A 25,340-nucleotide genomic window follows, 5' to 3' on the forward strand; every position below is an offset into this window, starting at 1 on the left:
ATAGTTGGAATTGGAATGCAGATACTCAAAAGCTTAGCAATATCTGAGCTAGCCAGTAAAGCAGGAAAAACAAATACTTTAAAATGTGAAATTTTTTCTAATTGTATAACGACGTACCACTAAGTAGAAGAAGCTTGTCAAATTTTAAAATTGTGTGACACTTAAAATTATTTCTTAGCTAATTCCCAAGTTTTGATGCTTTGAAGAACTACATAAGCATGATCATGGAAACCTACGGAAAACCTTAATATTGTATTTAAGTTTGGAAAGAAAACAATTTAGTTATGGAAGTAAATATGAATAGAATGCAAGTAGGACTCAACCATTGATATTCTTTTTTTTTTTTTTTATAATTATTGTTATTTTATTAAAATAAATTACTATGGTTAAATTTCATTAAAAGTTCCCGATGGTGTAAAAATCTCATACGACGATGCACAAAACTTATACTCTTCATATTATTGAGTTGATGTTGACTAGCCTTGACGAGGATAAATATATTTATCATCACGTCCATTTTTGAGTTTTGATAGATAATGATGTAGTCTCCCAAACCCTCAAACTAAATATTCATATCTTCAAATATTCTCTTTTTTTTAAATAAATAAATAAATAAATGAGTGTACAAAATAAATGTTCACTATTCTCAAACACTTACTAATCTTATTGAGCTTTCACTTGAAACTAGATTACATACTACATAGACTACCATGCTTAATACAACAATTGTCCCCCACAAACTTAGGACCTTACATTACATAAACCTAAGTTCCAGAAGTTCTACAAAGGATCAAACACTGTACATATACATACTCATAATTATCACAATTATTTTACTTAATCAAAGACTGGTTATTTTAACAACAAAAAATTGTAGTTTGTGTCTTGACTCTTTTAGAAACTCCTTGTTTCCAAGTAGCAAATCATCAAAACACCAACAAACCCTCCCTTTCCATCCATACTATACATGTTCAAAGTAGAATACTACAAACACTAACAATTATAATTTACCTGCCATATATATATATATATGCGCTCATTATTATTATTATCGCCTCTTAGGCTACCAATTCCAAATCCAGTATTCAATTTCTTGCATTCCAAATCGATATTCCGATTCTACTGTCGTCCCTCTCACTATTTGAGATCTGCGATTACTCCTGCTACAATGGCGTCGCCGATTGATGAAAGTGTGGGTGTAGCGAGGAGGTGTTGGATCAATTCTAAGAAAGAGTCTTCTTTTGCACTTTACACTCCTTTCGTCGTTTGCTTGGCTTCTGGAACTCTGAATCTTGATACTTTCCGCCATTACATTGCTCAAGATGTTCACTTTCTCAAGGCATTCGTTCAAGGGTCAGTACTTTCACTCTCTTTTTTTCCCTTTTAATATGATAAATAAGTTTATCTAGAAAATGTTTCAGTATTTGTTCGATTTTGTTTTGGTACTATAATCGTGTTTTAAATTATCATTGTTTGTAGAATTTGTTTCAGTATGTGTATTATTCTTCTTTTTGGTACTCTGGATATGTGTAAATGTGAAATAAGAAGCATTGTGTCACGAATGAAGCAGTAATGAGCTTCAATTAATTGAAATGCAGAAATGAAAAAGAAGGGAAAAGAAAATAGAAGAGGAGAAGGAAATTTGATATTTCTTTTATGATATCTCGATAATACAGTACAACAACTCCATAGATGGATGAAGAGTTGCTAATAAAGCCCACAACATATAGAACTTAAGTCCAACACTGGAATTAAAATCACAAGAACACACAGGATCTAAATGACTTAACATTAGGAAATGTTATCTCTCAAATAGGAGCAAATTGTCCATTTGCACGAGAACTTGTGTTGCAATTGCATTTCCAATTTTTACTATTTTGTGATCCAGAATGACAATTGGTTAAATGACACGTTGGAGGCTCAATAGTAGGAATTACATTGGACCCTATCCTTTCCTTCAATTCGGAAATGTGAAAGATAGGGTGAATTCTATATGTGGGAGGAAGTTCCATTAGCAACAATAACTGATCTACTTGATCATACTTTAGGGCCCATAATACTTGGAAGAGAGTTTCAAATTACTCTTTAAGGCAATAGAAGTTTGCATGTATGGTTGTAACATAATATACACCTAGTCTCCAACTTCCGTTTTTTTTAGAACCTTAGCCATCACCTGCCTTTCTTGCAACCATTGAACCACTGCAACCACTTTGGGTTGAGATATCAACTCAAAAGTGAGTTGTGGAGGGTCATATCCATTCAAGTTCTTGAAAGGAGACATCTTGGTAGCTAAATGGTAATTGGAATTATATCAATATACAGCCAAGACCAGTCACTTGCTCTCTTCACCTAGTTTGTTACTACACACACCTTCAATAATTTTCCAGGCACTTGTTGACCCTTTCAGTTTGCCCATCAGTTTGGGTATGGTATGCTAATTTAAACTTCAGTCTTCTCTTCAAACCTTTGAAAAATTCTTTTCAAAAGATACCGAGGAACACTTTATCTCTATCACTCACTATAGTACTAGGCAACCCATCTAGTTTATAAACATTGTTCCTGTGGGTAACTTCACATTCTAATACCACCCTTTGAACATCAGTTAACATTGAAGGCCAATAGAATAATACTTTGATCCTTTGTATTGAAGTCGAGACTCCAGAGTGTCCACCAAGACCAAAAGTATGAATTTGTTGCAGCAATTGTTGTCTTAGTCCACTACCATTTCTAACTCAAGTCTTGCCTTGCAACCTTATTAAACCATTTTGTATAGCAACATCCTCTATAGCTGAAGTATCTAGATGAAATTGAGTTAACAACTGGACAACTTCTTGTTCTCTTTCATAACTGCTTAAGATCTCCTCTATCCACTTAGGCGGCACGTGACTGATAACACTGCAATTAACTTCTGTGTATGCCCTAGAAAAGATATCTGCAGCCGTGTTTGCCACACCATTCTTGTAATGGATTTCATAAATTTTAACCCCATAAGCTTGGTATGCCCTTATGTTGTAATGAAGTGAAAATTTTCTAATCCTGCAAAAACTTAAGACTTAAATGGTCAGTTTTAGTAATAAAGTGGTGAGGATGGAGGTAGTGTCTCCATCTCCTCAGTGCCATAAGCAAGTCAATCAACTCCTTTTTATAGTCTTGACCGCTTTTTGCTCAGTACTTCACTGAGATAAGCAATATGTTGCTTGTCTTTCATGAGGACTGCCCCAACTCCAGTTCCACAATCATCAACTTCTACAATGAATGGTTTACCAAAATCATGTAAGGCCAAGACTGGTACAGAGGACTTATCAATTTACAGCTCCTGAAGTGGTTTAGGGGCTTCATCACTCCAAGAAAATGCCCTTTTTGGAATGAAGTTAAAGGCTTTCTGATCAATGCAATAAGAAATCCCCTCAACTCCTTCAGATTGCTATCTTCGGGCCAGTGTTGTGAAAAGCGACAAAAAATGCGCTTAAAGCGCGAAGTGAGGCAACGCGCAAGCACTGCACTGCTGAAAAAGCAAGCGCTGCAGTAGGCGAAGCAAGAAGTATGCTTAAAAAAAGGCGCCGAAAAGCTCGCTTAAATGAAATAAGTGCTAGTTAGTTTATTTTTTATAAAAATTTATGCAATTTTTTTTTTTAAAAAAGTTTTTGCAAATCTTTTTTTTTTTTTGTAAATTTCTGTATACTTGGGCAACATCTTTCCATTTTTCTCCTCCTTGGTCGACTGCTGCGACTGCTGCTACACTCTGCAGGTTAAGTCTCTTCTTTTCTTTGGTCGACTATCCTCTATTTTTTTCTCTTCTCTTCTTCTCTTTGGTCAGTGCTGCTTTGTTTTTTTCTTTTTTTGGCTGCTGCTATGTTTTATCTCTATATGTTTTTCCTTTGTTTTTTGTTGTTGTGACTGAGTTACTGTTGCTTTGTTTGTAATGCTATGCTCTGCTTTTTTTTTTTTGGTTTTGCTGGCTGCTGCTCTGTTCCGTCTCTACAGTAAGTTGTATTTTCTTATTCAATATCACGATGAAGAATAGGAGTTTGATCCTTTGTGATTTAGTTATGTATTTGCTTTAAATGTTATGACTTATGAGGATTATTGACTATCTATTTACCTTTTAATCTAAGAATATGTTACCTCTATTTCAGTTATTTAATATTTTTATTTTTATACTAAATACCATTTATTTGAAAAAAATGTGTGCTTCGCTTCACGCTTCTATGAAGCGAGCCCTCGTTGTTTTATCCGCTTCTCGCTTCCCAAAAAACTAGTTCGGGCCAATTTTCCATTACTGACCACTTCTCTGGTGATGATGTGCCCAAGATATTCTACTTGTTTCTGTCCTAAAGCACACTTAGAACCTTGGGAAACAACCGATTCTCCTTCAACAATTGTAACACAATGTCTAAATGTTTCACATGATCATTTGATACTGCACTGTAAATCATAATATCATAAAAAGGAGTAATATAAACTTCCTGAGATATGCTCCAAAGACTTGGGGCATTAATGATTTAAAAGTGCCGGGGACATTAGTAAGGCCAAATGACATTACCCTGAATTGCCGCAATCCATGATGAGTCCTAAAAGCAGCTTTATGTTCATCCGCCCTTCTCATTCTCACTTGGTGATACATTGACCTTAAGTCCACCTTAGAGAATATCTTAAAGCCATCCAACTCATCTAGAAGATCTTCCACCATGGGGATGTGATATTTGTTTTTCACAGTTAATGAATTCAACCTTCTATAGTCAACACACAATCTCCAAGTACTTTTTTTCTTTTTAAAAGGTAGGGCAGGTAATGCAAAGCATGAACGACTAGGTACTACAGTTTGAGAGCTTACATATCATCAATAATGCTTTCAATTACATTCTTTTGGTCAAAGGAATACCCGCAAGGTCTTAAATGGAAACGTCGGGCTCCTTACAATAATGGAATGTTGTGATCACAAGGCCTGTTAGGCAATTTCTTTGGTTCATCAAAGGCCTCGTGCAATGATTTATAACAAAGTTGTTATCTTTTGAGGGACTTGCTGCCTTCGATCATCAATTGTAGCTACCCATGGTGCAAACAACATCTGTCCCACTAAGGTGTTTGTTAAACAATTTCAGTAGCTTTTCACCCTCGGTTGGGAAGAGTGTGTTCTCAACCTGATAACCAAACAATGTGATTAACCTATGGCAAGGGCCTGCCTCGCCTCACGGCGAGGCGCTCACTTTATTAAATTGCATATATAAGTATCCATCTAATGTCCCTCTTTTTGCTAGCATCAAGCTCCAGTGAATTCACTCTTTATGAACAAATAAATACTACATTAATTAGTATAAAACTAAATTAAGTAGGGAAGAAATAATTATAGGAGGATTAATTTATTTATTTTTAATATGATAGAGTAGTGAGCACAAAACAGAGCAGTTATTGTTCACTACCACGGGAAAATAGAACATAGTGACTGGCTGAAGAAGAAGAACTGAAGTAGAGAAAAATTGAAAAAAGAAGAGAACTGACTGAAGAAGAAGAAGAAGAAGCAGAGAAAAACTGAAAAGAAGAAGAAAAGAAGAGGTCTCATAGTCATGCCTGGCAGCATACACGACTTGCGCGAAGGATAGGAGTAGAATAGAAGAAGTTGCGACTCGCGACTGTGGAGAAGAGGTCGTCACAATGTCGCGACGATTGAGAAAACCCTAATTTGAGATTTTGACTAATATAATTAAGTCAGACCTTTTTTTTTAGAAAAAGATTAGAGTAGTTGCCACCTCGCCTCACCATCGTCCTATTGTCGCCATATCTCGCCTATTTCACTTCGCCTTGCCTCGCATTATCGCCTTTGGCGTAAGGCGAGTGCCTTTCACAACAGTGGGACAGACTGTGAATAGAGGAAGTCGCGACTCGCGACTGATGAGAAGAGGTCGCAATGTCGCGACGATTGAGAAAACCCTAATTTTGAGTTGTTGACTAATATAATTAAGTGAGACCTTTTTTTTTTGAAAAAAAAAGAGGCGCTGCCACCTCGCCTTGCCATTGCCTTATTGTCGCCATATCTTGCCTATTTCACTTCGCCTCGCCTTATGGCCTTTGGCGAAAGGCAAGTGCCTTTCACAACACTGGGACAGACTGTATAGTCTAGTACTTTAGTACAACGGGGGAAAACACATCTGTCCGGTCCATACCTAGCACCAAATCACATCCACCAACTTGCAACAATCTAACGTCAAAACAAAATTGTTCTTCTTGCATTTTTCACAAAAAATTTGAACATCAATGTTCTGTATGCATAGCCTCTTCATAAGTTACTTTCACCTTCATCCTAATAAAACAAGGGACTACAGACAGTCTTAAGGCCTAGACAGTCTTAAGGCCTTAACCACTTGAGGGCTTACAAAACTATGAGTTGAACCACTATCAATTAGTATAAAAGCAATGAAGTGAGTTTTTTCAAAAGAGGGTATCAATAACATATAAGACTTAAGTTCATCAAATCTTTCCTCGTAGCTATCAATACTGCCAGTTTTTTTATTGTTGTTGAATTCATCAACAATATCCAAAAGTCTCACATTACCAAACCTCTGTCATACTTCCGTGCAAACAAAAATCAATTGGTGCCCTTTTGTTCTAGGATGTGGCTGTTGAACCAGACATCAACCTTATCACTCATATTGACTGAAACATAACTCATTTTAACTTAGCAGGCATCTGATAAATCTCAAAGAACTGTTCACACTTTCTAACTCACCCCCTTGGATTAGAAAACTAATCTTGGCTTTGAATGGCTTCTTTGGTGTTTCTGGTTGAACAAAGGCTTGTAACGGAAGAAGTGGAGGATTAGGATTTAGCTAGGTGGTGTTTGGTAAAGGAATAGCAGTTTGGGTAGTCAATGAAATAGTAGGGTTCACAAGGAAGAATTGAAGTAGGTCGCGGAGGACTGCTCTGGATGGAAAAATAGGAGGAAATGTAAAACCCCTTCCCACATGATATCTAGTAGTGGAGGAAGGAGTTACATGTGCTGCAAGAGAGTAAGAGGATTGCCCAGACGCACGAATAACAATATAACCTGGAGCTATGGACGTCATTGACCTAGGAGATGAAGAAAGATCGACTGCAACGTATGCTTTTTTGCGAGTCCAACTGAGAAATAATCAACTCAAATCCTGAGTCATCTCCTTTGTTTCCTTTGGCTGAGTTGAGAACCGAGTCTGGTTAGATACCAAGGATTCAAATCGTTTTGCATGGCCACTAGCCATAGACTGAAGTTGTATTTCAAGCTTCTTTCATGCTATCTTTGGTTCCTTTGAATTTATTGTTAGCCGACATGATAATATGCGAGAATCAAGCTTTCTCTAATACAAATGTCACAAATGAAGCAGTAATGAGCTTTGTTAAAGAATGTCAAATGCCCCATATCGGTGATTAATGAGATGGGTAGACTCCTTATAAGGCTTGGACAATCTTCTTCTCTTTAAGCTGTTTTTTGGGGTGTGAGTTAGGCCTAAAACCTAATTGACATGGTATCAGAGCCTCTACGATCTTGGTAAACAATCAAAGAGCTTCCACTGTCGACGACAACTATTATCCATATATGCCGCCTATCCGGCTAATGATTATGTTAGCAAAAGTTGGTCCACCGTTCTGGTGACTATTTTCTCATATCTAATTTGTGTAGCACTGTGCCATCATTCTGGTGACGACTTTCTTATATCCAAATTGTGTAACACCGTGCCATCATTTCGGTTACTATTTTTTCATATTTAGTTTTTGTAGCACCTTGACATCATTCCAGCGGCTACTTTTTCATATATAATTTATGTAGCACCGTGTCATACTTCCGGTGACTACCTTTCTTTGCATATCTGATTTGCATAGCACCGTGCATCTCTCCGAACTACTTTTCATATTTAATTTGTGTAGTGTCGTGGATTTTTCCAAACTATTTTCACATATTTGTGTTGCATAACATCATGTGTCTTTTCAGTGACTCCTCAGATTTGATTTGCATTGTCGCATTCATCTTTCCGGTGACTTCTTAAATTTGATTTGCATAGGGTTGTGTCATCATTCCGACTCTACCCGTATAGTTTTTCTTTTCAGTAGGGTCATGCTGCATTTCAACCCTACCCATATTATTTCTCTTTTTCAATGGGATCGTTCCATCAATTCAAACGATCCTATATAATTTATATTTTCTAGTTGGGTCGTGACATCATTTCGATCCTACCCATGTAATTTTATTTCTTAGATTGCAGCCACTTTTAGCCATCAAATCTAATACTCTGGCGTAGGAGCATTTTTCGACCAATTTTTTCGATGACTTGTTTAATATGAATTCATCTATTGATTCCAACATGATCCATACACTTTATACTAGATTTTGAGCACTTTGTTGCTGAGGGGGAATTTAGTAGCCTTGTATGTCGATTATGTGAGTCACGGTATGGTCTGAAACAATCTTTGCAAGTTTGGTTTGGAAAGACACATTGTAATTTTATCATTCTGTGCTTTATCGGCATTATGCATCAAATTCAATATTTCATAAGAAGATTAAGTACATTGAGATTGACTTCAATTTTGTGAAGTCGACTGATCAACTTGCAGATATCTCACCAAGCCCCTCATCGGTGGTCCTCGTATTACTTACATTTGTAACAAGCTAGGTACATGAATTGTATGCACTAGCTTGGGGGTGGGGGTGGGGGTGGGGGAGGTTAAAACATGAATAGGCTTATGCAATCCAATTAGAATAAGAATAGGTTTTATACAATCCTATTAGAATAGGAATAGATTTATACAATTCTATTTAGAAATAGGAACAATAAATAGTATCCTACTTGATAAAGGATTGTATTCTAGTGTTTATAAATAGGGTTTCAATGTAATAATGTAGAAACGGCAACAATTCAATAATATTCTTTTCCTATATTTCTCACATGGTATTAGGGGGAGTGTTAAGATGTGCCACATCAGTAGAGGGATGGGAATTTGGTCTCTTTATATGGACTTGGACAAACCTCCGTTCATGAGCTAGCTTTTGAGGTTGAGTTAGGCCCAAGTGCCATATCTCTACAAGCTTCAATCGTAAAATGCAGAAATGAGAAAGAAGGTAAAAGAGGATAGAAGAAGAGAAGGAAATTGGATATTTCAGTAAACCTGTACAACAACTATAAAAGGACTAACCTGCAGCTGGACTTGGACACGTCACCTAGCCAGTTACTAATAAAGCCAAAAACATAGAGGACTTATAGGCAAATACTGGAATTAAAAATTACAAGAACTCACAGTACCTGGTTGGCTTGATTAAATTAGACTTGGCCCTAATAATTCTGTTACTAACGTCATATTCATGACATTGTCGTTTGTGTTTATTTGGGGGTTTCATTATTATTTCATAGAAGTGCTCAGTTTACTTCCATTCGTAACAAAAATCAAGAAAACAGCCACCTCTATTGTATAACTGTTTGTTTTCTCTCCAGAAGAATAAGGATTTTTATGATGGATTTTATGTTTCTTGACTTTTATGAAAGAAAATGGGAATTAACAGATAAAGTGAAAGAGAATGGCATTCTAACATTTGAATGACTATGGGATTAGTCCATTTTCATTGAAGAGTATCTTAATTTTGTTAGTTAGTCAAATGTATTAGAAGTAGTACTACAACTCTCTATCCAAATTGTAAAGAAGTTAGAAATTCATTATTCCTTGGGTGATTTCCAATTTACAGCCTGGGTATGACAAGAGAATTACTTTACCCTTTTAAAGTCATTGGGAATGTCTGCTAAAATATCGGCATGTTCAGGTAAAATAAAACATTAAAGATGTGGAGGGAAAAAATATACATGAAAACAGTGTTTTTTCCAGTTAATAAGTGAAAGAAAAGGATTAAAAAAACAACCATTAACTGAATGACCTTTACATACTCTGCTTCTTCGGCTTTTTTCTTGTAATCAACCTTTAATTCCTCTTTGATCCTAGATGTAATTTTAAAGGGACAAAATAATCTGTCTTGTTTCTTTTCGACGAGTTTGAACTCAAAACTTCTACAAGAACATCATGTTTCTTGCTCTTTTGTTAACTTTTTGTTTGGTCTGTTATTTATGGGATTCCTTATACCTTCCACTGTATGGTACTCCCTCCATCTCAATTTATATGATATTTCTTTCCTTTTTAGACAGTCTGGAAAAGAATTACATCTTTCTATATTTAGTGACAACTTAACTTCAAACTTCCCATTTCACCCTTGATGAGATAATTTATAGACAAAAATTTTCTATGACTTGTTTCATACCACAAGTTTCAATTCTCTTTTTCCTTCTTAAATTCCATGCCCAGTCAAACACTTCACATAAATTGGGAAGGAAGGGGTTTAGTTTTTTTTTTCTTTTCTTTTGAAGTATTTTCATCTGGATTATCAGTTATTTCAGTGCTTAAGTTTTTGCCAGAAGTCTGGGTATTCAGTCAAGTCCCAGGGGTGAGGTAATCCCCTACCCATAGTTTAGGGAGTAAAAATGAGTGTTCCTTATGCCCTCATTTTTAGGTCTCTTTTGGTGAATGGATTCTATTTACTTTTTCTTTTAATGAATTTCTTCTATGCAACCTTTATTTGCTAGAGATGTGCGACTTTTGGGGTCTAGTTTTTTTTTTTGAGAAAGTAACTTTGTATTCACAAAAAATCATCATCAAAAGAATGATGAGATGAGGCACTTAAAACCCACAATGGGTGGGACACATCCTTCACAAAAACTAAAAAGCTTTACAATTTTACCCTGTGCGCAGCCAAAGGGTAGCGGCTGCGGGTTTCCCTTGTCATAAAAAAAAAATCAACTAGAGTTGCTACCTCCCCCACCATATTCTGTTTACACCAAAAAATAAAAGGCTTAGGCATTTCATTTTGATCTTCAGTGCGTTGCAGCTTTTGCCTTCAAAACATCTGGTATTTCTTTCCTTCCATAAAGTACACCAGATACAAATCGGAATGTTCATCCACCAATCTTCGCTCTGCCCTCTTCTTCCAATTCCTTTCCAACTGTTGAGTAGCTCCAGGGTGGTTTCAGGCATTACCCAACTTACTCCCAGAATACGTAAGAACATGTTCCACATATTTGCAGTTGTTTTGCTGTGTAGAAACAAATGACTATTTACCTCTGTTTCCTGATTACACATAAAGCACCTTGAGAAAATCTGTAAACCTCTTCTTTCTAACACCTCATGAGTTAGACATGTTCTTCTGATCACAAGCCAAGCGAAACATGAGACTTCCAGTGAGCTTTTAACTTTCCAAATTAACTTCCAGGCCCATATATCTATCAAAGACTGCCTGTTGTTCATCTTCCAGTAGCAAGATTTTATGGTAAAAAACCTCTACTATGTAGACACCAAACTGGTTTGTCTGGCGCCATAGAAATACCTGAAAAGGAGTTTAAAACCTTACGCAGGCCTGCAACTCCATAAATTTCCCAGTCATTCAAAGCTCTTCTAAAAATCAGGTTTCACCTTGTTGGCTCCAAACCTGAGATACAGTGGCATTTTTTTTCTTAGGCTAATGATGTATAGTTGAGGAAAAGTGCTTCTTAGAGTATCATCACCTATCCAGAGCTCATTCCAAAAATCAATCTTCACTCCATCACCCACTGAATGAAATATTGACGTTGAATTAACACTACATCCTGGGGTCTAGTGGTTGGTTTTAATGTTCTTTGTTATTGCTAATAATTTTAGTGTTCGCAAAAATGATAGATTTTTGGGGTTGCTTTTCATGGGCTTTGTTGGCCGTGTAATAAGGCCCCCTTCATTTCTTCTGCTAAGAGGTTTGTTAGTAATATATGTATTAATGAAACAAATTGCAGGTGTGAAGCTGCAGAAGTGTGTACTGATGATGACGATGCGAAGGTTGGCATTAGTGAACTGCGGAAGAATATTGTGAATGAACTTAAAATGCATGATGCAGTTTTAGAAGTAAGATATGAGTCTCTTTTCCATTAAATTCAAGTTTCTCCCTGTCCATTTGGTGATTAGGAATGCCATGTGCCCTAGACCACAAATTTCCTTTTACTTCTTTGCAATATTTTTCCAGTTGAGTATCAGCAGGGACATCTCCTGAAAGATAAAGTTGACTATCAAATTGAGTCATTTACCTAAAAACCTTGTTTAGGATGAACTGCCAAAGGGATGTGGGATTCTTTTAAACCATTTATGTTGTCCGTTCATTTTCTTTTGCAAACCGAAAAACTAATCAGGTTTCTAATGGCATGAGCTTTCGCTAAGTAGCTAACCATGGATACATTTGACTTTCTGTTGATCTTGACTAGGCTCATTGCAAAGGAATGTGATATGCATAATTTGTTTCTTAGTAGGCGTTTGGACATGCAATTTCATCTCGTAATTTGAAATCATGAGATGAAATCAATATTTGGACATGTGATTTCATCTCATTATTTTAAATCATGAGATAAAATCCCAAATTCTCCAAAAAGCTTAATTTGTGAATTTTATATTATGATTTCATATATTTCAAATACAAAAATTGACCCACAAGTTTATATTTTGTAATAAAAAATTCACCATTTTTCATCTACCAACCATTTATTTCATATATAAACAAAATTTATAATTGATATTATTACTCTTGCCAACCTATACCATTTATATCGGAATAACCATTACTTTCACCAACCAAATTTACGTTGAATATTATTATTTTTACCAACTTTAAACCATTTATGTCGGATATAACCATTATTCTCACCAACCAATACCAATTTTTAGTTGATATTATTACTCTCACCAACCTTTAAACCATTTATATCGAGAAATGCATCTTCAATGTGAGGAGATTGTCCATACTATATGGGAGGATTATGCTACAGAGTAGTACACTACAACTCATGTTCAATTTTATTGAACTAAAGTTTGATCAGTAAATCTTGTATTTTCTTAAGAAATAACTTTTTGGTAGTGTATTATACTTTTGTTATGAATTTTTGCTTATTTGGTAAGATTGTATAAAAGATTTGGGGTAATTTTGTTAAAAAAATTCACAATTTACGGGGGTTTTATGTTTATGAGCAAGAAATACAACTTAGAATCCAAATTGCATGTCCAAACAAAAAAAAGGCCCTTAGTTTTTCAGTACCATTGCTGTAAGTGAGTACATTTATATCTCTCAACTAGGTCATTTATCTTGAAATAGGGATTTTTCTGCCTGGGAGAACTTCGATGTAAAAATTACTTCCAGCTTAGGTCACCATCTCCAACTTTAGCTTTTGAATCCTCACCATTCGAAATATTTCCAAGGAATTTGTTAAATTCAAATCTGGCTATCATCAGTGTTTTAAAATTCTAACTAGTCTATCTTTCAACCTCGAAAAGTTCAGTAGCCTAGAAGGCACTATAAACATTTGCACACAACTTGGTGAAATGGATATCTGTCATGTTCTGTTCAAAGTATGTTATGTGGACCAGGTATGAGTGTCAGATATTTATGAGAGGTTATGCATATTTTAAATCATTTTTACTTTGGATGTGGGATGTGCATGGAGTATTTAGGTGTGATTGTGATGATACTGCTATCAGTTGATCAATTAGACAGCCATGCAAATCCTCCATAATCATTCTGCTCTATTTGGATCCGTTCATTTTAATATTACTTCTCTTGAAAATAATTGTCTCTAAAGCAAGTTAGTGGTTATCTAAAACTACAGGTTTTCTAAATCTGACAATTTCTACTCTTTGGTATACACTGGCATACTGTGAGGATACACCTAATTAGCACAAAACTATCTCTGGATGCATGGTAGTTGACTATCTAAGATCTGTTTGATGTAAGGTGTGAATGATTTTGTTGATGAAAGATATCAGGTCTATCTTGGGAGTTTGAGGTCTCAATGAATAATGTGGTTGTCAGTCTATCTTAAAGTTCTTTAAAATATTGATTTCCAGTGTATTATACTTGTACATCTTGGGAAATGAGGGTGTGGTATACGAGCAGAGCTCAGTGGGCATATCAGTTGTCAAGAAAACAATATAGTTTGACTAGTGCAAAGAAAACAATGTCTTTTTCTTTTTGATTTGATGGATGTTATGGTACTCTTTACAAAGTTAAATTTAATTTGTTATGATCTGCTGTAAAAGTGAAGTAAATAGTGGTCAAATGACTGAGTGTCACTGCTAGCACAGTTGGCCTTGATTGTCTGTAATGTAGAGCAAATTCTCTTTCTATTTAGATGTTAAAAGAGTCTTTACTTCTGATTAAGGAAGGATATTGCAGCTGATATTAACTCAATGTTTAGATTATTTGTCTGGTGGTTATTTTGGAAGGAAAGGAGTGGTTGAATTTTTGAAAGCAAAAGTGAACCTGTAATTAGCGTTAAGTACAGATGTGTCTCTATACTTGTGTTGTTGGTGTTAATAGCAATTACAAATGACAGAATTCATGGTAGATTTTCTGTTTTTACATTGTTAGTATTGTTAGGCTTCATTTATTTACATGAAGATTAAGTCATCTGGATATGAATACACATCTAATATTAAGATGTGCATTAAGATTTAGATGTTTGAATCTGAATGCACATATTAATATTCAGATGCTAGTATAAAAACAACCTATAACAACAAAACGGAAACTACAACAGAGCAATACGATAATCGTGGTACAAGAAACAACAGGTAGTAACAGAAATCGAAGGCCAAGAAACGACGGAAGCAATACTACGAGTACTAATATGAAGAAACAACAAGATAACACATTGCACCCTCCTGTCTATAGGTCATGTCTTCGGTAAGCTGAAACAAGTCATGTTTAATCACCTCTCCTCAATTCTTCTCTGGTCTACCTCTACCTATCTTGATACCATCATAGCCAACCTCTCACACTTCTGCAGTGGGGCATCCATGCATTGCCTCTTCACTAACCCGAACAATTTCAGTCTCGCTTCCCGCATCTTGTCCTACTCCAAAGCCACTCCTACCTTGTCTCGGATATCGTTATTTCAAATCCTATCTCTCTTAGTCAGGCGGACTCAGGAAGGGGTGTCACGTGACACTGCTTTGCCCGAAAAAATGGCTAAATCGTATATACGGTTATGAAACAAAAGCAAACATAAAAGGTCTATATAATGGAAGTGACACTGCTTGAATAATAGAAGTGCGTAGCTTAGGTGGTTTTGTGCTGAAATTTCTTAGGCTAGATTGTTTGTTCTATCCTACACAGTCACATTTTTTATGTTTTTTTTTCTTTGACCTTCTTTGTTTAGTAATTATTTGGTATTTTATTTGTATTAATAAAAATTTAGTATAATATTATCAAGGAGATTAATTTGAATACATTTCAAAAAAAAAAAAGAAAAAAAAAAGAAACTCATGAAAAAAATTATAATGTGGTTTTTATTTATTTTCTTTTTGAATTGTGTTTTATTTTTTTAAAATATGATTTGTATTATTTTATTTATTTTCTCATTTAAAAGGTGACACCGCTTACGAAAAATCGCGGCTCCTAGTATGCCCAAACATCCATCATCACATCTTCATTTCCACAACTTTCTTCTTCTGAACATGAATCCTTGACATGCCAACACTCCGCAAGATACAACAAAGCCGGTCTAACCACTAATCAACAGAACTTGCCTTTAAGGTTTGGTGGTACCTTCTTATCACACAAGACTCTAGATGTGAACCTCCACTTTGTCCACCCTGCACCAATACGATGGGTGACATCATGGACAAACTCCCTATTCCTTTGGATAATAGATCCAATATACTCGAAACATCATCTCTTTTGGATGACATGTGTATCAAGCTTCACTTCCACATCAGCCTAATAGTCACGTCACTTAACTTGCACTCCAAATAAGTGCTCTTGGTCCTGACTCCTGCTCAATCCAAACCTCGTTAGACTCCAGAGTCTGTCTCCAAACCTTCAATTTAGCATTAAAAGCACCACGAGTCTTGTCAAACATAACTATGTCATCTGCAAATAACATACACCATGACTATCCACCTTGAATTTTTCCGCGTCAATTTATCCATCACCAAGGCAAATAAAAATGGGCCAAGGGATGATCCTTGATGCAGCCCTATCGAAACTGAAAAATGCTCCGAGTCTCCTCCCATAGTCTTTACCTGAGCTTTGTCTCCATCATATATATCCTTGATCTCCCTAGTGTATGGTACAACTTCAGGCTCATTTCCTCACATCATTCAAATTTGGCGTCTCTTTTGGTGGCAATTTCCAACTAGGCATCTGCTGAGCAAATCTGATACTGGCCTGGCTGAACACCCTGTTACATATATTTTTTGTTTCTTCCTGTTATCTGTGACCTTTATGTCTACTTAGTTATACATCTGCTGTTTCTGAGGCTGCTTTGTACGCTGTTTCTGTTTGTCTTGTTTCTGCCAAGAGGGAGTTCTTCACTCTAGTTGTCTCATTGATATAGTTATATACTTTTGGGAAATATTCCCCCAACCCTCTTTAAAGGATCCCTCTGGTGTAATAAGAATAGATTTACTTGCTTCCTGAATGCTTATGTACTTCCCACTTTCATTGGATTTAAGAGTGAAAAAAACTCAGAAATTGTCCTTCATGTTCCATCTCTTTACCGTCTTCCACCTTTCTTCTGTTTCTGCAAAGAAGACAAACACCAACCACTTCATGACATTAATGCTAATAGTAACTTTGTCTCATTAAATTTCTGCTGCATAATCGAACCATACTTCTGAGCCTGAATGTCATAGGATTTAGAACCTGGATTATAAAAATCCTTTCTTACCCCATGTCTGTTGAAATTCCAGACAGAAAAAAACAGAAAAATTCTCCCCTGAAAAGTGATTATACTAAAAAAGATTTAACACTGAAAAGCCACAAAAAAAGTGCCCGAGAGTATTTTGTCTCAGTTGTCAATGTTCCTTAAGCTTATGTGGAAAATTTTACTCTATATTAACGAGAAAATAACTGTCTTAGCCTATAACACATGATTGGGCCGAGAAACCTAAAATCTGCTAAGGCTTATGAAAATTGAAATGAGCATAAATCATAGTTATATGGGATACTTTTCCCTTAGATCACTATCAACGGACAAAACACCATGTCAACAGGCTCGGCGAACCAAGACAGAAGTTCATTGATAGCTTTTTATAAAGAAAATCGACTTGATTGTTGAATAATTCACATCACTTCTGCTTCTGTTGGAACACAAGATTCCCCTATACTGTGGTCAATAATTCTGATTACGTAGGAACAATTCCTCAATATCTTGTTCATTCGCTACAAAATATTTTCTTTTGTGCGTCGGTAAATAAAAAACATGCTTTTTTGGGAAGAGATGCTATTTCACCAATCGAGTCAGACGTACCTGACATATTCATACCTAACGAGCCGCCCAGGCCGCAAGCGACTTACAGCCAGATTCTCCGATGAAGCAGTGGGTACCATTAATACATGGAGAACAGCCTCAAACTGGTGCCCAGCCCAAGAAGCTGCCTCTGAGCCGTAGAAACTTGAACTAAGCCTGGGAGGGAGATCCATGGTCTGCCTGAAGTTAATGAGATGTGAAGGATATGTGTTGAAAATTGGTTATGCATTGTGTAAGACTTAATGTTGATGAATAATCGATGCATTTTGGTATTCCTGTGAGTTTATTGCTAATAATGAATAAGATATGCTGTTGGGAGTACAGTTGCAGAAAGGACAAGAGAGGGAAATTCTGAATGAATGGACCAGTGGCACTATCAGCAGACTGTTAGTTTCTCTGTACTATCATGGCAAGCTTCTTGATTTCCCAAGACATTTCTGCTTTACTTCAGAAATGGCACGATGTCCATAGTTGATGTGCAACTGGTTGATTATTGTGGATTCACAATAGCTAATATTTTGAGCTGCCTAGATGTATATATAGTCCGAATTTATTATATATCTTAGTATTTTACATGTAGCACATATGAGAGCTACATATTGTGTTGGCATAATGCATAAATATGACCTTTAACTTGGCGCCAGGTTGCTAACTATGACCTTTAACTTTGGGTATGCACAAGTAGGCACTTAAACTTGTATAAAATTGAGCAAATTGACAAATTCATCCTACATGGCAGTATGACACCCTACCTAGCAATTTTGTGTCCTACATGACATCCTACGTGTATTGTGTCATGTAGGATACTTGTGTCTACTTGTTCAATTTATACAAGTTTAAGTGCCTACTTGTGCACATTCAAAGTTGGCGGACATAGTTATTCGCTAAAGCCAAATTAAGGGTCATGTTTATGTATTATGCCTATTGTGTTAAATCTTGATTTCTATTTGTAAAACAGATTCTCATCATTTTTCTGGAGCGTAACTAATTTGTCAAGGAAGTTAAGATGTGCGGTTACTGCGAAGTGATAGCAACTATTGTTAACAGTTAGGAGTCGTTTGGTAGAGTGTAACAATACATGCATTAGCCTTGTGTGTTAGCAGAACCTTGTTTGGTACATTTTTTTAACCTATGTTTAACTAATGCAACTAGTAGTTATACACTCAATTATGTATTGAGGAGTGTAGTAGTAATACATGGAAATCCATGGTATTACTAATGCAAGAGTATCTAATGCATGCATTAGCATGGTTAATGACCCAATTGCCCCTCAGAACCTTATTTTACATCTTTTCCCCTATAATGTTGAGGATATCTTTGTAAATAAATATCTCCTCTGTCCCTAATTACTTGTCTACTTTTCCTTTTGTAGTTATTCCTAATTACTTGTCCATTTTGACAAATCAAGAAAGGAGAAATTCTTTTTACCTACTATATCCTCAATTAATTACTTTGAAAAAGGTAGAACTTCTCAAAGATCGTAAATTTTTAATTCACCCACTTCATAATTAATAGGGGGCGAAATGGTAAACTCACTATGTCAATCATTGTTTTTTTAATAGGTGTGCCAATTGAAAAGTGGACAAGTAATTAGGGACAAAAATAGTATGTTTTAAAAAAATTATGCCATGCTTAAGAAATAATGCAAGCATAACTAATGTAAACATTACTAATGCACTCTATTTAGCATAATTAATGCAACAATTACTAATACACTCTATTTAGCATTATTTTTATACACCCTACCAAACGACCCCTTAATGATTTCGATATTGTATCTTATGACCTATATATCAAAGTACATTAAAAACTCTCTTTATGCACGCGAAATTGTCTTCTTGCTTGGGAAAATAAATAATCTCACAGTCACTTCTGTAGGAGTGGGGCATTGATCTGGTCAAGGAGTGCACTATTAACCCTGCAACAGCCAAGTACACAGATTTCTTATTAGCTACAGCTTCAGGAAAGGTTGAAGGGGTAAAAGCTGCTAAACTTGCCACTCCATTTGAGAAAACAAAGTTGGCTGCTTATACTCTAGGTGCTATGACACCTTGCATGAGACTTTATGCCTACATTGGTAAGGAGCTGCAAGTGTGTCTTGAGGGAGAGAAAAATCATCCATATGAGAAGTGGATTGACAGTTATGCCTCTGAAGGTTTCCAGGTTTGTGGCTGTTTATTCCATTCTCGTCAAACTGATGAATTTAGCTTATGAATGATATTTATGACATACCACACATTCTACTTAACTAAACTGAAATATCGTGTTTATTGTATAATAGGCATCAGCTCTACAGACAGAGGACTTGTTGGATAAACTGAGTGTCACTTTGACAGGTGAGGAGCTTGACATCATTGAGAAGCTTTATCATCAAGCAATGAAACTTGAAATCCAGTTCTTCTTAGCCCAGCCGCTTGTTCAGAAAGCTATCATCCCTTTGTCAAAAGATCACAACCCTGCGGAACAGCGGATAACAATATTTTCTGATTTTGATTTGACATGCACGATTGTTGATTCTTCTGCCATCTTGGCTGAAATTGCAATTATAACAGCACCAAAATCTGATCAAAATCAACCAGAGAATCAAATTTCAAGGATGTCGTTGGCTGATTTAAAGAATGCATGGGGAGATCTCTCTAAGCAGTACACGGAAGAGTATGAGCAATGTATAGAGAAGATGTTACTTACTGAAAAAGGTAACACTGTTTAATTAATCTTTGATGTTTTCCAACCTCCCTATGTCATAATATTGCTGATCGGCTGGGATGAACTGTTCTAAGAATCTTACTTTTACAGCGGAAAAATGTGATTACGGGAGACTCTGTAGAACGATTGAGCAACTTTCTGATTTTGAGAAAAGGGCGAATAGTAGGGTAGTTGAATCTGGGGTACTGAAAGGTCTGAACCTTGAAGACATTAAACGAGCTGGGCAGCAATTGATTCTCCAGGATGGTTGCACCGACTTTTTCCAGAGCATAATAAGAAATGAAAATCTGAATGCAGACATTCATGTTCTCTCCTATTGCTGGTGTGGTGACCTTATTAGGTCTTCCTTTTCATCAGGTATTTCATTGATAATGACAACTTAGTTGCGGATATTATTGTTGTCAAGTTGATTGTTATGGTCTGCCTATCTTTTCATGACTACTTCAATGTCTTCTTAATTCGTAGTTGCACCTGGATATGCTAGAAATATTGCTGACTGTATTTTGTATGCTAAGTGACATTTGTCCCTCTTTGTCATGCCAATTTGCTTCCACCCGCTATCCTTTTCTTGTACCATGAGAAAGGAAACAACTTTCTAAAAGAAAAAGAAGAAAGGATAGTGAAATGGAAAAAGAGTGGAGGAAAAAGTTGATCATTCCTTGTATTTCAAATTTACCTTGGTTTCCCCTGTTCTTATTTTGTGTCATGTGTTCTCCTTTGTTTTTGAGTTATCTTTTCCTTTTTAAGTCTAATAGAGTTGTTAACATTGTCAATGATTTCTTCTCTTATTCTGGAAGAGAAGTTTTGATGTGCTTATAGTCTTTAGTTGGGTCTCAAAGATCATCGATCACATGAACTCTCTTTTATTTTTGCTATGGTTGGTTTTAGTTGAGAGTTCCCTTTTCATTTGTAATTATGCAATGCTTGTCAGTTTTTGGTTTCCAGTGAGATGTTAAATTTTTTCCTGCCTTTTAGGCTTATGAAAAAGATATCTATTTCCTGTCATGTGTTGAACAGGGGGCATAGATGGTCTAGATATTCATGCCAATGAGTTGATATTTCAAGAATCTCTATCTACTGGTGAAATTGATAAGAAAGTTGAATCCCCCATTGACAAGGTTCAAGCTTTTAGTAAAATTCTATCGAATTGTCGCAACGACAAAAAGAATCTGACAGTATATATTGGGGATTCAGTTGGCGACTTACTTTGCTTGCTGGAAGCAGATGTTGGCATTGTGCTTGGTTCGAGCTCAAGTCTGAGGAGGGTGGGGAATCATTTTGGTGTTTCTTTTGTTCCTCTTTTTCCAGGTGTTCTCCAGAAGCAGAAGATGTATGCTGGGTCAGACTCATCAAGTTGGACGGGACTTTCTGGTGTTCTCTATACTGCCTCTAGCTGGGCTGAGATACATGCTTTTGTATTGGGATCATGAATCTTCAAGTTACTTATTCACCATGCTAGTTAGGACATATGGAGAAACAATCTTATATAATATATCAATACATACAGTTTGTGGCTAGTTTTATTGCAGGCCACAGTTCACTTGTGTTCCATTTTTGTTTTTTCTAGAGGGTTTTCTGTTCAGAAATGTAAATTGTGCTTCATTTGGCTGGAGATTCTCTATGAGTACAGCAATTGTTAAACGTTTGTGGCCACTCTATTCTAGTCAATATTTTAAATGGTAAATGGCCCCTTTTCAGATGAGCAATGTGACAGGTTTTGAGGCAGGCCGTATCACTTCTTTTTGTTTCTGAAGCTATTGGAAACAACTGTTTTTGGTTGGTTATTGAGGGTATTTTAAGATCAAAAGGTGGAAAGTGACTATTTCAGAGCCGTTTTGTCATACGTCAGAGATATTTTTGACCCTTTTCCTATTCTAATAATCTAATATCTTGAGCTCTCCAGCTATTGGAAACGATTATTGGTTGTAGTGAGGTGTTCTGTAGTGGATGATATAGTTATCATAAACAATGTGAAGGTCTTATTGTCAAATTAGTTTGAAGTGGGATTTTGGAGTTCCTTTTAGCCCAGCTGGTATGCCAATTGTTTATGATGCGTGCGATGGATGTCATTTTTTGTTCTTCTAATGGAAGCCTTCTGTGATCATCAAGGGATGTGATGGAATGATTACGTAGTTATTTTTGTTAGAGAGTGTTTTACCCCGTCAATGTGGGATTTTTTGGCGCAAATTTGGATCTAGTATGAATCGTAAACGGAAACCAAATCCCTCACCCCCCAAAAAATAATACTAATCATAGTTGATGACCAACTCAGATTTTGCTTCACTATTCCCACTAATATTAAAGTGATTAGAATTATTAGGGCATCTCATTAATAAATATGGATAAGTATGTCTATTATGTATAAACTATGATTGTTTATAATGTATATAGGTATATATGTTATCAATATTGATCATACTTGATGACCAACTCAAATGTTGTTTCTTTTTGGGTAAATCACATAAATATATTATATTTAAAAAATATTTACCATTTGTCTCAATATAATTTTTATAACTAAATATAATTTTTTTTTAAATTAAGAAAAATGTAGTGTTGCTTTCTTTCTCGGTCCTTTTGCCTCCTAATCTTTTTTTTTATTTAAAATCTTCTTCTTGTCTTTCTCTCTTTATCATTATTGTCTTTATATTCTTCTTTTCTTTTCTTTTTTTGAAAAATTCTTCTTCTTCTTTCAATTTTTATTTAATTAACAAATCAATTTTTCATATTTCATTATGTTCATATCACTATTTTTATCCAAAAAAAAAAAGGATGAAAAGAGGAACAAAAAGACGCAAAATTGTATAAAATCACATTTTAAATCAGAAATTTCAAATAATTAAAATTACAAAAATAAGAGTTCACCATTGATAGTCATTATAAAGCTTCAAATTTTGAATTCATTATTTGCATTTTATGAATTTGTGATAAATTTGAATAGGTAATTCCTACAAATATTGAAAATGTTGTCTGGAGTTCATATCTCAATTTTAAGATGGTTTGGTTAAGTTTATAATTGATTTTAGGAGAAATTTTAGATTGAAATGAATTAAATATAGCATTAAATTGTCTTGCAACTATATTAAAGTTGAATTAGATGATATAATTTTAATGCAGATTTAATTCATTTTGAAGTTTTTTTAATTTATTTGTTACTATTGGATACTTGTTTAATTCATTACAGATATAATGTAGCAGTTTATAGATCATTGTCATGTCTTTCGTTAGTCACATTTTTCATTCATTCTTAATTCTCTCTTCTAATTCAACTTTAAATAATGTGTAATACAATTTTAATGTAAATTTAATTTATTTCACATTTTTTATTTATTTGTTACTATTGGATACTTGTTTAATTCATTATTGATACAAGTTTAATTCACTCTACAGAAAATTGTCTTGTCAGTCATTAGCTACGTTTTCCATTTATTTTTAATTCTCTCTTTTTATTCAAATTTAACACAATGTAATACAATTTTAATACAAATTTAATTCATTTTGCAGTTTTTTAATTTATTTGTTCCTATTGGATACTGGTTTAATTCATTATTGATACAAGTTTACTTCACTCTATAAATCAAATTTAATATTTCATTTGTTGCATTTCTTATTCATGCTTAATTTTCTCTTCTACCTCGACTTTAATATTTGATACAAGTTAATATATTTCATTTGTTGCATTTTTTATTCATGCTTAATTTTCTCTTCTACCTCGACTTTAATATTTGTGTAATACATTTTTAAATACAAATTTAATGCATTTTGCAATTAATTGATTGATTTGTTACGAGTGGTTACTCGTTTAATTCATTATTGATACAAATTTTATTCAGTTTACATGCAGATCAAAGAAAGATCTTTTGTTTTCTACATTCTTCAATTATATTTAATTCTCTTCTAATAATTCAACTTTAATATGTTTGTAATACATTTTTAATTCAAGTTTAATTCATTTTGCAGTTTCTTATGCCTCTTCATTTGTTACGATTATACTACTTCTCTTCTAATAATTCAACTTTAATATGTTTGTAATACATTTTTAATTCAAATTTAATTCATCTTACAGTTTTTTATGCCTCTTCATTTGTTACGATTATATTACTTCTCTAATTAAATATTGATATAAGTTTTATAGAGTCTAGAATCATTGACTATTTTACGAAAAAAGAAAAAAAGAGCAATAGTAAGAGGAGACAGAGCAACAACAAAAAAGCAAGAAAGAAAGGACAACAGAAAGAAAGTAAGAAAGAATAAAAGAAAAAAAAAGGAGCGAGACATAGAAAAGGAGAAAGAAAGTGTGAGACGAGAAAAGAAAAAAAAATTAAAGAAGTTGCTATAAATGGTAATAAATAAAAAATATCGCTAAAATCAGTAATTATTTATTAAAATGTACCAATTTATGTAATTTTTCCATTCTTTTTTCCCACTAATATTGAAGGGAAACTTATACATCTATCTATATAATATCGATTTATTTATATTATATTATCTTCTACACGATCTTAAAAGTATAAATTCTCTAACTTGAATATTAAATTACTATGATACCGGCTAATTTAAAACACCTAATTTAGTATACATTCTATATATTATATTTATTTATTTTATATTATATTAAAAGTTGACACCTTTTCACATTGATTGGGCAGTGACTTTTCCGAAGGGTTGTGACTTTTTCGATGAGTGATGACATTTCCAAATTGTTATGATTTTTTCAAAGGGATATGACTTATCTGAGAAGACACGGTAAACATTTTTTCATACTATTATTTGTTGTCTATAAATAGAGGGGGTTTTCTCACATTTTAATCTACAAATTTTGTAAGTTTTTTTGTTCTTTTTTGTCTTCTTTTTCTTCTTCTTAAAACAACGAAGATAATATGAATTGTTCAATTATGCAATTACAATATTTTTTTGGGTAAATTAGATAGATCAACAAAAATTGATGCAACAAAGAGAATGGAGTAATCCAACTTCAAAAAGCGAAGACTATTTAGATAATTAATAAGTATATTTTTTCTTTAATCAAATTAATATGTACTCAATTTCATTGCAATACATATACTTTTGCTTGACAAGAAGTTCAACGATTTTATGTTGCACAAACTACAACTTTGTGTTCAAACTGTGAAACATCAAACTGTTGGAGGAAAAGGATTTGATCAAAAATTCGATTGAAGAGTCAAAACTAGATTTAATAAGTACACCTCGATTCTCAATTTATTTATCGTACTTCTATTTTTTTATTCAGTTTAATATTGAATTGTCTTTTATTTTGGGGGGAGGGGTTGGGAGGCGGAGGAGGGCGGG

At 34.6% G+C, this 25,340-nt stretch overlaps 1 protein-coding gene across 2 annotated transcripts; it reads left to right on the forward strand.

Annotated features, from left to right (window-relative positions):
- Positions 1-720: 720 nt before the first annotated feature.
- LOC107018403 (bifunctional TH2 protein, mitochondrial) lies at positions 721-21,732 on the forward strand. Of its 2 annotated transcripts, XM_027916650.1 has the most exons (7): positions 721-1,353; positions 11,826-11,934; positions 19,203-19,487; positions 19,606-19,660; positions 19,877-20,020; positions 20,121-20,387; positions 21,048-21,732. In XM_027916650.1, the coding sequence occupies exons 1-7, from the start codon at positions 1,031-1,033 to the stop codon at positions 21,458-21,460; spliced, it is 1,596 nt and encodes a 531-aa protein (XP_027772451.1). In that variant the 5' UTR covers positions 721-1,030; the 3' UTR covers positions 21,461-21,732. The 2 variants fall into 2 exon arrangements, with proteins under 2 accessions (XP_027772451.1, XP_015074358.1); XM_015218872.2 differs by having other exon boundaries at positions 19,606-20,020.
- The last annotated feature ends 3,608 nt before the right edge of the window (positions 21,733-25,340 follow it).

This window comes from Solanum pennellii, chromosome 4 (genome assembly GCF_001406875.1).
Source record: "Solanum pennellii chromosome 4, SPENNV200".
Lineage (NCBI taxonomy): Eukaryota > Viridiplantae > Streptophyta > Magnoliopsida > Solanales > Solanaceae > Solanum > Solanum pennellii.

Excerpts from the sequence above, each read along its gene's own strand:
- LOC107018403 (XM_015218872.2), top strand. The coding sequence starts at position 1,031 with ATGCGCTCATTATTATTATTATCGCCTCTTAGGCTACCAATTCCAAAT. Across the intron at positions 1,354-11,825 it reads CTCAAGGCATTCGTTCAAGG|GTGTGAAGCTGCAGAAGTGT; the intron begins GTCAGTACTTTC and ends AACAAATTGCAG. Across the intron at positions 20,021-20,120 it reads GATGTTACTTACTGAAAAAG|CGGAAAAATGTGATTACGGG; the intron begins GTAACACTGTTT and ends TTACTTTTACAG.